General features: G+C 31.7%; 1 protein-coding gene across 1 annotated transcript; it reads left to right on the top strand.

Moving 5' to 3' along the window:
• The first annotated feature begins 10027 nt into the window (after window positions 1–10027).
• LOC144572004 (nicotianamine aminotransferase 1-like) lies at window positions 10028–13101 on the top strand. The gene is made up of 7 exons (XM_078321393.1): window positions 10028–10328; window positions 10778–11117; window positions 11287–11505; window positions 11637–11696; window positions 11808–11963; window positions 12052–12145; window positions 12744–13101. The coding sequence occupies exons 1-7, from the start codon at window positions 10054–10056 to the stop codon at window positions 12866–12868; spliced, it is 1269 nt and encodes a 422-aa protein (XP_078177519.1). The 5' UTR covers window positions 10028–10053; the 3' UTR covers window positions 12869–13101.
• The last annotated feature ends 1248 nt before the right edge of the window (window positions 13102–14349 follow it).

Genomic DNA, 14349 nt, shown 5'->3' with positions numbered 1-14349 from the left:
CTAATATAGAGTTATAATATGCCTAATTTATAAACCTTTTGAGCCGTGGGTTTGGGAAACGACTCAAAAAGTTTGAATCATATTAATGTTAGATTCTTTAATTTTTTGTGGGATGATCGCTATCTAACAACTTCTACATACTATTGGATTTGAACCAATGAGTATCAAAAGCAATACTCTTAACCGAACTCAGTAGGTAATTCAAAACGAAATCAAATCCTCTACCCCCGGGGGGCAAGAATTTTCTGTCCCCAGAGTCTCTGCGCAGTGGGACCGGGGTGGGACCATTACTGTTTAAGGGTTTAATTTTTGTTACTATTTTTAAATGGGGTCCCACCCGCAGAGACTCTGGGGGCAGGAAATTCCTGCCCCCCGGGGGGCAGACGATTCGGTCTCAATTCAAAACTGCATATTCCGAACTAGAACTAGGCAATGAATTAATTGGGAGTGATAGATTGAATCAGGTAATTCTACAAATAATTATTACAGTAAATCTATCAGATTAAATTTTTATCGCCATGTTTAGACACTACTATAAGATCCTCAGTTGGCTATTATCTATTTGCATAAGATACATGCTAACAATTATTTGAAAAATAATCGTTCCGAACTTGAAGTCACACGTTGTTTTTTATAAGTATATTTTTTTTGATAAAATTTTATAAATATATTACATACAATACTTATTCGCATGAAGTTCATACTTACTAAAATTGTATTTGATTCATGAGTAGGGTTAAAATGCACTATTGGTTTTGTGCACTAACCATATCCCACGTCTATATTTTTGTTTACAAAGTTCAAACAGTCAATCTAAACCTCTCAACATGATCTCCATATTAAAATGTGCTTAGAGACCAAATTTTATATTTTTTGAAATTATTTTACTATTTTTTTAGATAGATACAAAATCACTATTTTTGGATGGTCCAGATAAATTGATTTTTGTACCTATCTAAAAAAATAGTAAAAAAATTTCAAAAAAAATATAAAATTTGGTCTCTAAGCACGTTTTAATATGGAGATCATGTTGAGCGGTTTGGATCAACTGTTTGAACTTTGTAAATGAAGATATAGACGTGAGGTATGATTGGGACACAAAACCAATGGTACATTTTAATCCTACTCTTGATTCATATGTAAAACAATATAATTAGTAGACAAATTTGAATGATATTTTTCTAGGAGGAGGGACCCACTTACATTCTGTTTTAGTGACACCAAATTACATCCTACATTTTCAAAGTTTTCAAAGTTCAAATAGTCGATCCAAACTGTTCAACATGATTAATATATTAAAATATGTTTGTAGATCAAATTTTACATTTTTGTTTTATTTTTTTTTACTAATTATTAAGTATTTTACAAAATCGTTGTTTTCAAACCATTAATTTTTTGTACAAATATTAATAAATAGTAAACAAAAATTAAAAAAAATTTGTAAAATTTAATATGCAAACTCATTTTAATATATCCATCATGTTGAACGGTTTTTAGACCAACAAATCATGCCACCTTATGTATAATACAAATCACCTTGTCAGTTTCTGCCAACTTCTCCCAAAAAAAAGAAAAAAAAAAAAAAAGAGTTAAGACGTTTCCAGTCGGTTTGGTCAAGTAATTAATTAACGGGGGAAAAAGAAACACGGCCATGTCACTCTCATTTGACATTGACCCCATATCTTTCTTTTCTCAATCCAATTTGTGTATTCAAAACTAGATAGAAGATTCGGCATCCATCCTTGTCACATTACTCACATCCTATTGCTTGTTTACCACAAAAAATAAATATTGTACTGGTCATATGACTTTAAAAATTATCCTGATGCATTAACGATACTTTAGTTAATTATCGAGATAAACAATGCGGTATTGCGGTAGTTGGGTAATTAATTTATGTGTGATGGCATTAACTAGACCTTTAATTGTTTCCAGTTGGGTAATGTCTGTGTGATGGCATGAACTAGACATTTTTTTGTCCCATGCACTTATCATTGAAGTGAGATGCAGGGATTTACCATATATTTTCCATCGCATTTGATTGAAAAATAGAATGCAATGAGGTGCTTACTTACAAGTCTTTTTGAAATAGTACAGTTATGTTCCCGGAATTAACTTCAAAGTATTTGAACCTTTAATTAGCACAAACTTAATTAAAAAGCTGTTATACCTTTACATACTAATTATTATATTACTTAAGTGATACTAATATATAGTTTTAGATAATAATTACTGTAAATAATATAGTTCCATTCTATAAAAAACATGATGATGATGATTAAGTTAATGATAATAATAATAATAATAATAATAATAATAATAATAATAATAATAATAATAATAATAATAATAATAATAATAATAATAATAATAATTGGGCCATCTATACAATTTTTTTTTTTAAAACTGGGCCATGTATTTTAATTAGAGACCTTTTTGAGGGATCAATGCATTAATGCAAATTTCGTTCTGACATCTGAGGCTGAGGTGATTCTCACGGAACCGGATCACCTGTCTTCAGGAGTGCCGGAAATTTCTGCCTCTAGAGCCACTGCTGGATGAGATAGGGGTCACTTTTAACATTTAAATATTTGATATCGGACTCATCTCGGACCCATCTGGAAGTGACTCCAGGGACAGGAATTTCATGTCCTCAGGGGTGCAAGAGATTAGTGTATTGAAAATACCCGCCCAGGTTGGATCTGGACCGGACTGCTCGTGGTACGTACTCGACCGTACTGTAACCTTGGTCGGGTTTGAAACGGGTAGGTGGGTAACCTGGGTAAGAGTTAAAATGGACCGGGACCGGGTTTTTTGAAAAAAAACTCGTGATAACCTGGACCGTGTCAAACCCGTGCCCGTTCGGACTGGACCGCCTACCCGCCCTCCCAAATCCGAACCTGCTCGGACCCCCAAAAAATTCAAATTTCATTCCCCCAAACAAATTGTTACCACTGTTAACTTTTATTTCCTCACAAGAGAGAAGATAAAATTTTAACCTCCCAATAATATGTACACAACGTAACTCTACACTAAAATCACAAAATTTAATTAGTAGATCGTCAGAATTTATATTCAACATAAAAAAAAAGTTAACAATGGTAACAAGCCATTGAATGGAAATTATTGATATATTTTATCTATGATTTACAAAGGGAGTGTAAGTAATCTGGTGCAATTATAAATCATCTGTTACGTAATTTAAAAATTAATGATTTAATTTATCAATATTTAATCAATAACCGGATAGTTTCAAAATATATCAAAATTTATATAAAATGTATTTACGTACCAAAAAAAACTGTTATTTATTGCTGATTTTTATTTTTATTTTTGCTTAATAAATAATAATGATTTTTAAATTTCTTTCAAGTTTTTCATTATTTTTTTAAATTAGTAAAGCGTGCCCAATTCAACAAAGAACACGCCAATAGAAGTATCAATAAATCAACCTATTAAAAATAAACCTGAAAATTATATGCTTTGTTAAATAAAAAATTCATATAAACAACACCATAGCAGATTTGTACTAAAAAACAAATTTCATTAACTCTGATAATATTTATAAAATCATATAAGATAACAATTGTGCTGTCTTGATCAATGGCTAATTATTCATTTGATTTTATTTAATTTCTCATGTAAACTCAACTGGGGAATTTGTATTGCGGCCATTACAGACTTAATTTTCTTTTAAGACTTGTCACAAATTAAACATAAAATACTTTTAATACCGATATATAATAATTTTAATTTAATGGCACAAGTCGAGCATTTGCGTGACAAATTAATGAAATGAATTCATCAAGATACTAACAGAAAAAAATTCAAACAATATACATTTCCTTCGTAGCTTTTTCCATATTTTTTTGGACTTTATTTTTAAGAGAAGCCTGTACACATATATATTTTACTTGTACTATTTCAAATTAAAACCTCAATTCGATCTTTATTCAAATTTGACTTTTTCAATATTTAATTGAAATCACATTTATGATATTATTGACATTAGAGTGCAACCTGATGTTTATCTTATGATCTTTTGAACAAGAGGGCAAGAGTCTAAATTCTTCTTATAAATTAAAATTTATTTATATTTCCTTTTTTATTTTTACAAATATTAATATTATTTGTCTCTGCTATAAAATAAAATTATAAAATATTTATTAATTTATTCAGTTTCAATTTTATTTTCTACCTTTAAACCATATAATTTTATTAATTTTCAGTTTTTTTTATTCAATACCATCGACTAAGGGGTAAAAGAAGTATGGATAATATCTGATCCGTATTAAAAAATTTAAATGTGTATATCTGATATCCGAATATCCGTATAGATAAAGATACTGATGTGTCTTTTTTTTTGACCATTTATCTCTTTCCTGATCTATGTAGTGTAAGTGTGGCTCATATCATATAATCGTTCGTTATCTTTAGAATAATTTGTGAATAAGTCAAAGTAAATCAATTTTAATAAAATAATGGAGGTAAGTTAACACATGTCTTTTTAATTCATTAAAGTGGAGACAAGGACGACGATATTTAACTTAGGAGCATTTCAAGTAAATTTATAAAAAAAAATTGAAATTACATATTTTCTCCTTAAAATTTATAATATCATGTTTATTCTTTTAAATTTCAAAAACTCACAAAATTTATTCAATTTATTATTTTTTTTTGTTAAAACTCATCTTAATATATAAAGTTATCATTTTATATTTATTAAAAAAAAATGTAGTTAGTGTAAGAAGATGAATCATTTTTCTTAATACTTGAGTAATTAGAAAATTAAATATTTCTCTTAAATAAAGTACATATTTATTATTTTTTAATAAAAGAATAAAATGAATAGTTTATAATTGATACTGAGTATTAATAGAAAACACAATTAATTGAGTAAATTGCGAAGTTTTCAATACACTACAAGAGATTCGGTCTCTCGATTCTCACGGATATATCATATATGGCATTAACATCATGACATATTATCAATAAAATGATGACAACATGACTATGGACATATCATTGCCTCATTGGTTTGACTAAGAATAAAAACCGCCCCATGCATTTTTTTACTCGAGCCACATATATATTTTGTTTAGGGGGAGTGCAGAGTGCTCAAAGCCTCAAACAGGAAGAGAAAAAAAAAAAAAAAAATCAACCAATTATCTTATTTTGACCGAAACCACATCGCTTTCCAAACCCGTGTCGACATTCAATCGTCCATATTTGCTCATATGTCGACATAGAACCGAATTCACATCCCCTCAGGTTACCTGACTCAGTACGAATCTCAAAGCACAATTAAATTGAACAGGCACCGGCTGATATTAAATCTGGGCCGTCCGTTTCAGTTTTGCCGTAGAACCCCGAAGGAACCTCAATATTTCCCTTTTGAGTAAATAATAGTGTAGATTGGTCCATATTACAGGTTATATTTTTATTTTCAAAATTTAAATAGTTGATTTGAATTGTTCAAATATGATTTTCACATAAAAATATATATGCAGATTGAAATTTATATTTTTAGATAGACAAAAAATCACTACTTTCAAATGGTGTAGAATTTCAAGTGAATTTCTACCTATTTTTTTTAACTATATAAAATTTTATTTATTTTTATGAAGATAATGTCGAACGTTGAGATCGATTATTTAGGCTTTAAAAATGAAGATATGCATTGTATTTCATGTATATCCATCAAAAACTTCAAATTATGAATCACCCCCTCTAGATATCAAAATTACGTATTCTCCCCTCTAAACTTCTAAAACTCACAAATCTACCAATTTTATTACTTTTTAATTAAAACTCATTTAAAATTTATAAAATATCTATTTTAAAAAAAATTAGCTTGTTTAAGAAATGCCGGTCTTATATTTGATATGGACAAGATGTGTATTTTATAAAGGGTAAAGGGTTTCATGGATATTTGGTTTTCAAGTCATAAAGGGTAAAGGATATAACGGAAATTTTATAAGAGCGGTATTTTTCTTAACATGCTATTGTTTTTGCTTTTAATGAAGGGTAAAATGAGTGTTTTATAAATTTTAATGAGTTTTAATACAAAAGACAATAAAATGGGTAAATTTACAAGTTTTGTAAGTTTAGAGGAGGAAATATGTAATTTTGAATTTTAGAGAGGGAAATACATAATTTTGAAGTTATTGTGGGGTATAAGTGAAATTCCCCGTATAAAATAAAACTGGATTAATGTTCACTTTGAGCGTTAATGTTCAGTTTATAGGCTTTAACGTTCACTTTGAATATGATTTGATCAGAAAGTATTGAACTCGATTACTTAATAGAGAACAATAATGAACTGAAAATAAAAAAAAATTAACAACGAAGATTGAATCAATTAATATATGAAGAAGGATTCACTTACAACATGTTGTATACATTTTATAACATGATTTTTTAAAGTCTAAATAGCCGATTCAAACTGTTCAACATGATATCTATATTAAAATGTACTTGGGATCCAAATTTATATTTTTTTTGGATCTTTTTACTTTTTTTTTTACTATTTATTAAGATGAGTACAAAATTCAGTGGTATGAAAATAATAGTTTTGTAAAATACTTTAATAAATAGTAAAAAATAAAAAAAATGTAAAATACTTTAATAATAGTTTTGTAAAATACTTTAATAAATAGTAAAAAAATTCAAAAAACTGTAAAATTTGACTTTTAATATAGATATCATGTTGAACGGGTTGGATCAAATGTTTTGACTTTGAAAATCATATTGTAAGATGTTGTAACCATAAAATGTTGTTAATGGATCCCTCCTCTGACTTCTCAATATATACACTTTATTGTTTAATGAGTAAAGTTTTCTCATACATGTATTCGTGCCTCACATTCTTATTTTTATTTTCAATATTCAAACTGTCGATCCAAACTATTGAACATGATCTCCATATAAAAATGCATTTCGAGACCAACTTTAATATATATTTTTTTAAATCTTTTACTATATTTTAAATAGGTACAAAATCTCTGATTTTGAATGGTTAGAATCTTCTGAAAATCAGTGATTTTGAACCTTCGCTCTTGTTCAATTTAAGTGCATATATCATCATTCACTTTAAGTTTTCTTAAGGCTAAAGGAGTCTCCTTTAGCTTTCTTAGCCGTTTAATTTTGACGAACACCAGTTCCTTAGCTTAGCACGGATTAAGACAACCTCCTTTAGACTCCTTTTATCCCGATCTAATAATAACAATAATAGTTATAGTGAAAATATGGTGAGGTGACTTTTTTTTGAGACTTCAGCAAAAAATGGCACTTCCAACTAATTGAAATATCAAACAAACAAAAGTACACTGGGTTTAAGTATTAAAATTCAAGACACCTATAAACAATTATTTTAAATAAATTTTGACTTTGTTTGACCTTAATATGAAAGAAAACAAATATTTGATGATATTTACGAACAACTTGACCAATGTTTTATTTCGATATAGAATAATTTATTCTAGATGAAAAAGGACCCATTGGAATATTGGAGGATTCGTATCCTTCTCAAACCGGTTTGGGATTTGGGCTATCATAGGGGCAGTATTATTGGGCTTTGAGATTCGTGCCAAGATCTAATAATTTTAAAAGATTCTGATAATATCAGGTATTGAAGAGGGAGGATGTGAATTGTGGAATGGATGGGTAACTAATTAATACGGTGGGAATATTCATGTGGCATGAATCTAGCCAGCAGTGCTGTTCAAAACAATTATAGAAATTAATGAAACTTGAATTTGATTGCTCATATTAATTATAGAGTAAAGATGTTGTTCCCCTTGAATCTGTCCCCTATCTGTCCCCCTAACAACTTTCTTTTTTTGTTCTCTCACGTGGTCAAAACCCACCCTCTTCAATCTTCAATCTTCTCACGTGACGAGGAGAGCGTGGTGCACCGTCGAGATCCGGCGAGGAGAGCGTGGTGCACCGTCGAGATCTGACGAGGAGAGCATGGTGCACCGTCAAGATTCGGCGGAGAGAGCGTGGTGCACCATTGGACGGGGTCCATGCTAGCCCAGCGAAGGTTGTCACAATGCAACATATGAATACTTCATTAGTTAGATATGAATACTTCAGTTGTTAGATATGTGTACTTCATGTTACATATGAATACTTCTTGGAAGAGGTGGGATGAGAGAGATGAATCTGACTTTGAATTTTGAATTGTATAAATTATTTCGAACATGTATGAATACTTCGTAATCGTCAGTATGAATAATTCTTTAGTTAGATATGAATACTTCATTGTTTTAGATATGCATACTAGTCTGTTGAGAATATTTCTTGGTCCCAATCTGGGCAGGTGTGAATATTATTAGTGTCAGATGTGAATATTGTTAGTGTCATGTGTGAATACTTTATTAGTTAGATATGAATAGTTATATATATGAATATTTCATTTGTTATATATTGAGTACTTCATTAGTTAGATATGAATACTTCATTTGTTAGATATGCATACTTCATGTTAGATATGAATACTTCTTGGAAGAGGTGGGTGAGAGAGATGAATTTGACAATGAATTTTGAATTGTATAAATTATTTTGAACATGTATGAATACTTCGTAATCGTCAGTATGAATACTTCTTGGAAGAGGTGGGGTGAGAGATGAATCTGACTTTGAATTTGAATTGTATAAATTATTTCAAACATGTATGAATACTTCATAATCGTCAGTATGAATACTTCATTTATTTAGATATGAATACTTCTTTATTTAGATATGAATAATATATAGTTTCGCTGTAGTGGTCTCCAATCTTGGCAAATGTCGCTTTCAGACGATTGCGGTCCCCAATCCAGGCTGTCACAAGACGTCAGCGGTCCCCCTGGTTGTTACTGGTCCCCTCCAGCTTGTGTTTACATATGACAAATGTTTATGATAATAAGTATGAATACTATAAATTCGTAGGTATGAATACTATATGTTTTGACTATTAATAAAATAGCATTAATCTTGCTCTTTGGTGGTAGTTAGCACGTTTTAACTATTTTTTTTGTCTTTTAGTGCGGGGGACAGATAGGGGACTGAAATAGGGGGATTGTTAGTCGATCCCTTAATTATATATACTGCAATGTCCATTTCAAAAACTTCTCTTTGTATTGTGAAGTTTAGCCTATAAATTAATAGGTGAGAGAATATGTACTGATTCATCACTAAGAGGTTAAATCTTCTTTCTTCTACTTGTGGGACTGGTGCTCTAAAGTGCGACACTTCTGTAACCGTTCTTTTGTGTGAGTATTTTTTTGTTGTTCTCTCTGTATTCATTTTGCGCAATATACAACATATGTGGAATTTATCATTTTAATTTCTGTTACTTCATTTGAAAATTAAAAAAAAAATATAAAACCCAAAGTTATTAATATCCAACTTTGTTCTCGTGTAAATCAACATATCAGAACTAGAAAATTTTCATTAAAGGGCTGAAATTCAAATGCATATAAATAGTATATAGTAGGTTTGATTTGAATTCAAGTCTCCTTATTCACAAAATATACAGAGCTCTAACCACTAGACTACAAACCTACAAATAAATATTTAATATTTTATGAGAAAAGCTGAACTATATAAAATATTCTACAAAAATAAAAAGTTGGAATTAAATTAGAAAACACAGGGGTGACTAAGCACTAGCTGAACTTTAAATCCACTCAAAGTTCCTTTTCCAAATTATTAATTAGATTTTTTTTTTTGCACCTTGATTTTCTCGGAGGATACCATGCAATTAATCTCTCATAATAATGGTTATCATCCTTGTAACCAATTTTGTAATAACGCAGATCCAAATGAGTAATAATGATTATCATCTTTTGATCATTTTAATGTACCCTGATTCTAATAATCAATGCGAAAAGGCTCCATTCTCAGAGGATACATCATCTAATCACTCAAAATAATTACCAAAAATTTCACCATTTTCTATGTTCAATACGTAAAAGCTCCATTCTTCATTTTAAACTAGTGTTTTATGTTCAAACACCAGAGTAACACTTGAAGCAATCTGTGATCAGACTCCTACATTTTGCAAAAATGGTGGCAGAGAATGGGGCCAAGAAATGGCAGTTTGGTCTGAATGAGGCTTTGGCAGTGGCTGGCAACCTAAGCATCCGTGGGACCCTCAGCAAGGTCATTTCTTGTGTGGAGGAGGTGGGCCCGAAGCCGATGGTATCTTTTGGTAATGGCGACCCCTCGCTGTTTTCCTGCTTCCGCACAACACCGATTGCTGAAGATGCAATTGTAGAAGCGGTCAGATCGGCCAAGCATAATCACTATTCGCCTTTTGTCGGTCTGCTCCCAGCAAGGCAGTATGTTGTTATTTATATTTTTGATTAAAGGGATCCGATATACTTTACCATCTTTTAGATGTTATTCTCTGTAGAGAGATGGAGCTTGTGCCACTGCACGTTATTTATCTTCTTTTTTACACCGTTTTTTTTTACGGTTGGTCTTTTCAGTTTGCTTATTGATATATATTAATTCGCCTTTTTCGGTTCTATCATAATTCAAAGATCCAGACACAATGAAACAGAGATTTCTCAAATTCTTCTGAGGTAAGAGGTGTAAGAATTGGAAGGCATGAACTGTGCATGCAAGTTGAAGGCATCAAAACTATAATGCACATGAGTAACATAAATTATTTTTTAGTTTGAAATGGAGAAGCCTTTGATTTAACATATTTTAATTAAAACAAACAAAAAATATTTTGTAATTATTTTAATTAAAGTAGAAGTTATTGGCTGTTAAAAAAACACAGGGCAGTTGCAGAGTATCTCTCAAAGGAATTGCCATACAAGCTTTCTCCGGACGATGTTTTTCTCACATCCGGTTGCCAACAAGCAGCAGAAGTCGTCATAACAGCTCTCGCTAGACCTGGTGCTAACATTTTGATCCCGAGGCCAGGTTTCCCCCTTTACGAGGCACGCTGTGCTGTCCATGATGTGGAAATTAGGCGATTCAATCTGATACCCGAGAAAAAATGGGAGGTTGACCTTGATCAAGTTGAACAACTTACTGATGCCAATACTGTCGCCATTGTTCTTATCAATCCTAATAATCCTTGCGGAAATGTGTACACGTACCAGCATTTGGAAAAGGTTCAATTTTATACTTTCCTGTTAATGCAGATAAACGGCACAATACATAGAGATCTACATCATAATTTAGATAATTTATGATTTTTTTGTAATTCTGTTAACAAGTTAATCTTCTGTGCAAACAATTTTAACAAGTTTAGTTCTTCTTATGTGATGTGATTGGTTACAGATTGGAAAAACTGCAAGAAAACTAGGGATAATGGTGATAACTGACGAAGTTTACGGCCATATGATCTTTGGGAACAATCCTTTTATTCCCATGGGGGTTTTTGGAGACATTGTACCAGTTATCACCTTGGGATCCATATCGAAAAGGTGGGTCGTGCCAGGTTGGCGGCTTGGTTGGATTGTCACAACTGACCCGAATGGCATCTTGAAAAAAACAAAAGTGTGTTATTTTTGTTATTATGCCGTGTCTTTCTACATACTTTTGTATTTTCGCCGGGAAAGTTTCTTGCTAAATATTCCTGTTATTCTGAACAAATATTGACTTGTATTAGTTTTTCTAAAATTTTGTAGGTTGTTGATTCGATTAAAAATTATCTTGCCATTACATCAGATCCTGCCACTTTCATTCAGGTATTGTCAAGTTGTGGTTTCCATTTCTCTCATAAAAAAAAAAAAATTGGAAAATTTCAAGATTCTTTCAAAATCTCAGAATTTAGTTTACTTTGTTGATTAATTTATCAGGGAGCAGTTCCTCAAATTTTTGAAAAAACAAAGGATGGTTTCTTCAGCAAGATAATTCATTTGTTAAGAGAAGATGCAGAGACATGCTTCAACAAAATAAAGGATATCAAATGCATTACTTGCCCCCACAAACCAGAGGGCTCTATGTTTGTTCTGGTAACAAGTTCAAAATAATAAATCTCATGCTCCTTTCTTTTTGCCCAAATTAAATGCAATAACCTAACTAAAATTCATCAACCTGTAGGTTAAACTGGATTTATCCTGTTTGGAGGATATTAGTGATGATCTTGATTTCTGTTGTAAATTGGCAAAAGAGGAATCTGTCATAATATGTCCAGGTAACTTCACATAAATGAGATTTCAAATCAATAATTAACGTCAAGCACATCATAATAGGAGAAACTCCCCCCCTCCTTCCTAAACGCACACACACAAATGTCCAGCACATTAATTTCTATTGATGCAATAGTATTACCAGTCAATCAACACAATAACAATTGGAGGTGTCTGCTTAAATTCAGATCACCAGTTCACTTCAAATCAATTTTTTTGGACGAAAAGCTTGCATAACTTCCTTTTAATGTGCCTATCTGGATTATATTATGTTGGTATTTGTATCTAGTTTAGGGACCTATTCGTGAAATAGGAATATAGAGAAAGTTGAAGGACTAGATTGTAAGATGTAATATCTATATAAGCCCAAGAGGCTCTCTAATAAAATAACAATTCACTTTTGGCTTAAATTCTACTTGTTATGTTTGATAGGATGAGCACCAAAACTGATGGCAACCATTGCTGTTAACCAATAATTGGATGATAGTTCACATTTGATGCATCAAGCTAGTTCCAAAAATAATTGAGCTTTTCATGAAAAAAAAGGAAGTCCTAGTTTGTTTTAATCTGATGACTTAATTTGTGTGCATTGTTCTGTTGCAGGAAGTGCACTGGATATGAAAAACTGGTTGCGAATTACTTTTGCTGTGGAGCCAGCAACCCTTGATGTTGGTTTAGAGAGACTCAAATCCTTCTGTCAGAGACATGAGAAACAGTCTGACAAATAAGCTGAGTTATGCAGTAGAATAAAGAAGGCAGCAATTAACAGAATATTTGATCCTCTAGCTGTTTATTTGTGATTTGCAGAAACATTTACAGTGGAGTATGTTGTTGTCATTGAGATTTTATTTGTCTGTAACGTGTTATGGGTTGATCACCTAGAAAACGGTGATTAAAAGTACTGTGGTGTGTTGTTTCTAAAAAATAAAATAAAAAAAAATAATGTGTGTCAACAAATAAAGTTGTTATTGGCAGTGTTTTAATATTCAGTTTATATGCGGTATGCAGAAAGCCACTGCATAAAAAATTTACACATGCGGTATGCGACCGTATATGTGAATTTTTTATGCTGACTTATATATTTGGATTTTCATATCGCATATGCAGATTTTTTATGCAGACTTATATATTCAGATTTTAAATGAGAATTCATATATATATAAATACCGCATATGTTGTATATGGTAATATGTGGTATAAACCACTATTAATATACTCTAAACCGGTAATATGCTCTAAACCCCATATTCGGACCGAATATAGATTTTCTATTCAGATTGCAACTGAATAGGAATATTAGACCGAATATTCAACTGAATAGATTGAATATTACTACACCTGATATTGGTATTAGCTGGGTTGATCCACTAGTCATGAAGGACCACTTGACTGGTTACAGTTTCTTGTGTACATTACTTGTTGTGAACATTTGAGCTTTAACTGTTGTTCAGATTAATTCTTGTATGAATATTTGATGTGTGTTCAATTTGACATGTAGATACTAATTTTTTCAAATTGGAATATGTAAAGCTGTACTGGTTGAGATTTTTCTGATAATGTTCAACACAGCTAATTAAAAAGCAGCCTTAACTGCTGCGTTTACTGCTATGTTTAAACTGGCATAGTGGCGTTTTTCACTCGAACCATGCATTTTGGCAGTTTTTTTTTGCATTTTTATGAGCTATTGGGCTTGGGCATATGAACCAAACTCTTTTTGGAGGGAATTCTGAATGTTAGTAAAAAAGTAAAAAAAAAAAATGTGTATGAGTGTAGAAACTCGAAACATTGACCAATTGCAGCATTAATTATAGTCCTGGCAAAACCAAAATTTAGTTATAAGGGGCTAACATCATCCATAAATAATAAAAAAAAATGCTATATTATTTCTTCCTTTTTACAGCCCTTCATCCCCTTCGCCTCTCTCTCGTTCCTCCGCCAGAACCATGAATTCCGCCCCCTCTGTCTGGTTGTCCCTCTCCTTCCCGTAAGCTCCCCTCTATTAGTGAAAAAACCCTAAATCGCTCTTGTGCAACCCCTCTCCCCGACCCTCTCAAGTGAACGATCTCTCCTCTCTCAGTTCCTTATCTGTGACGCTAGTACACAAAAGCGCTCTACCCTAACACTCACACACAGGTCCTCATCACCCTGGCCGAGCAATTCACGAGAACCCGCTACCCTCCCTTGTCGAGCTGCACATTCTCCACCCTAC

The sequence above is a fragment of the Carex rostrata genome, chromosome 19, assembly GCF_964058835.1.
Source record: "Carex rostrata chromosome 19, lpCarRost1.2, whole genome shotgun sequence".
In the NCBI taxonomy this organism is placed as follows: domain Eukaryota; kingdom Viridiplantae; phylum Streptophyta; class Magnoliopsida; order Poales; family Cyperaceae; genus Carex; species Carex rostrata.
The sequence above is the reverse complement of the archived record's forward strand: the minus strand, read 5'-3'. Positions and strand labels throughout refer to the sequence as shown.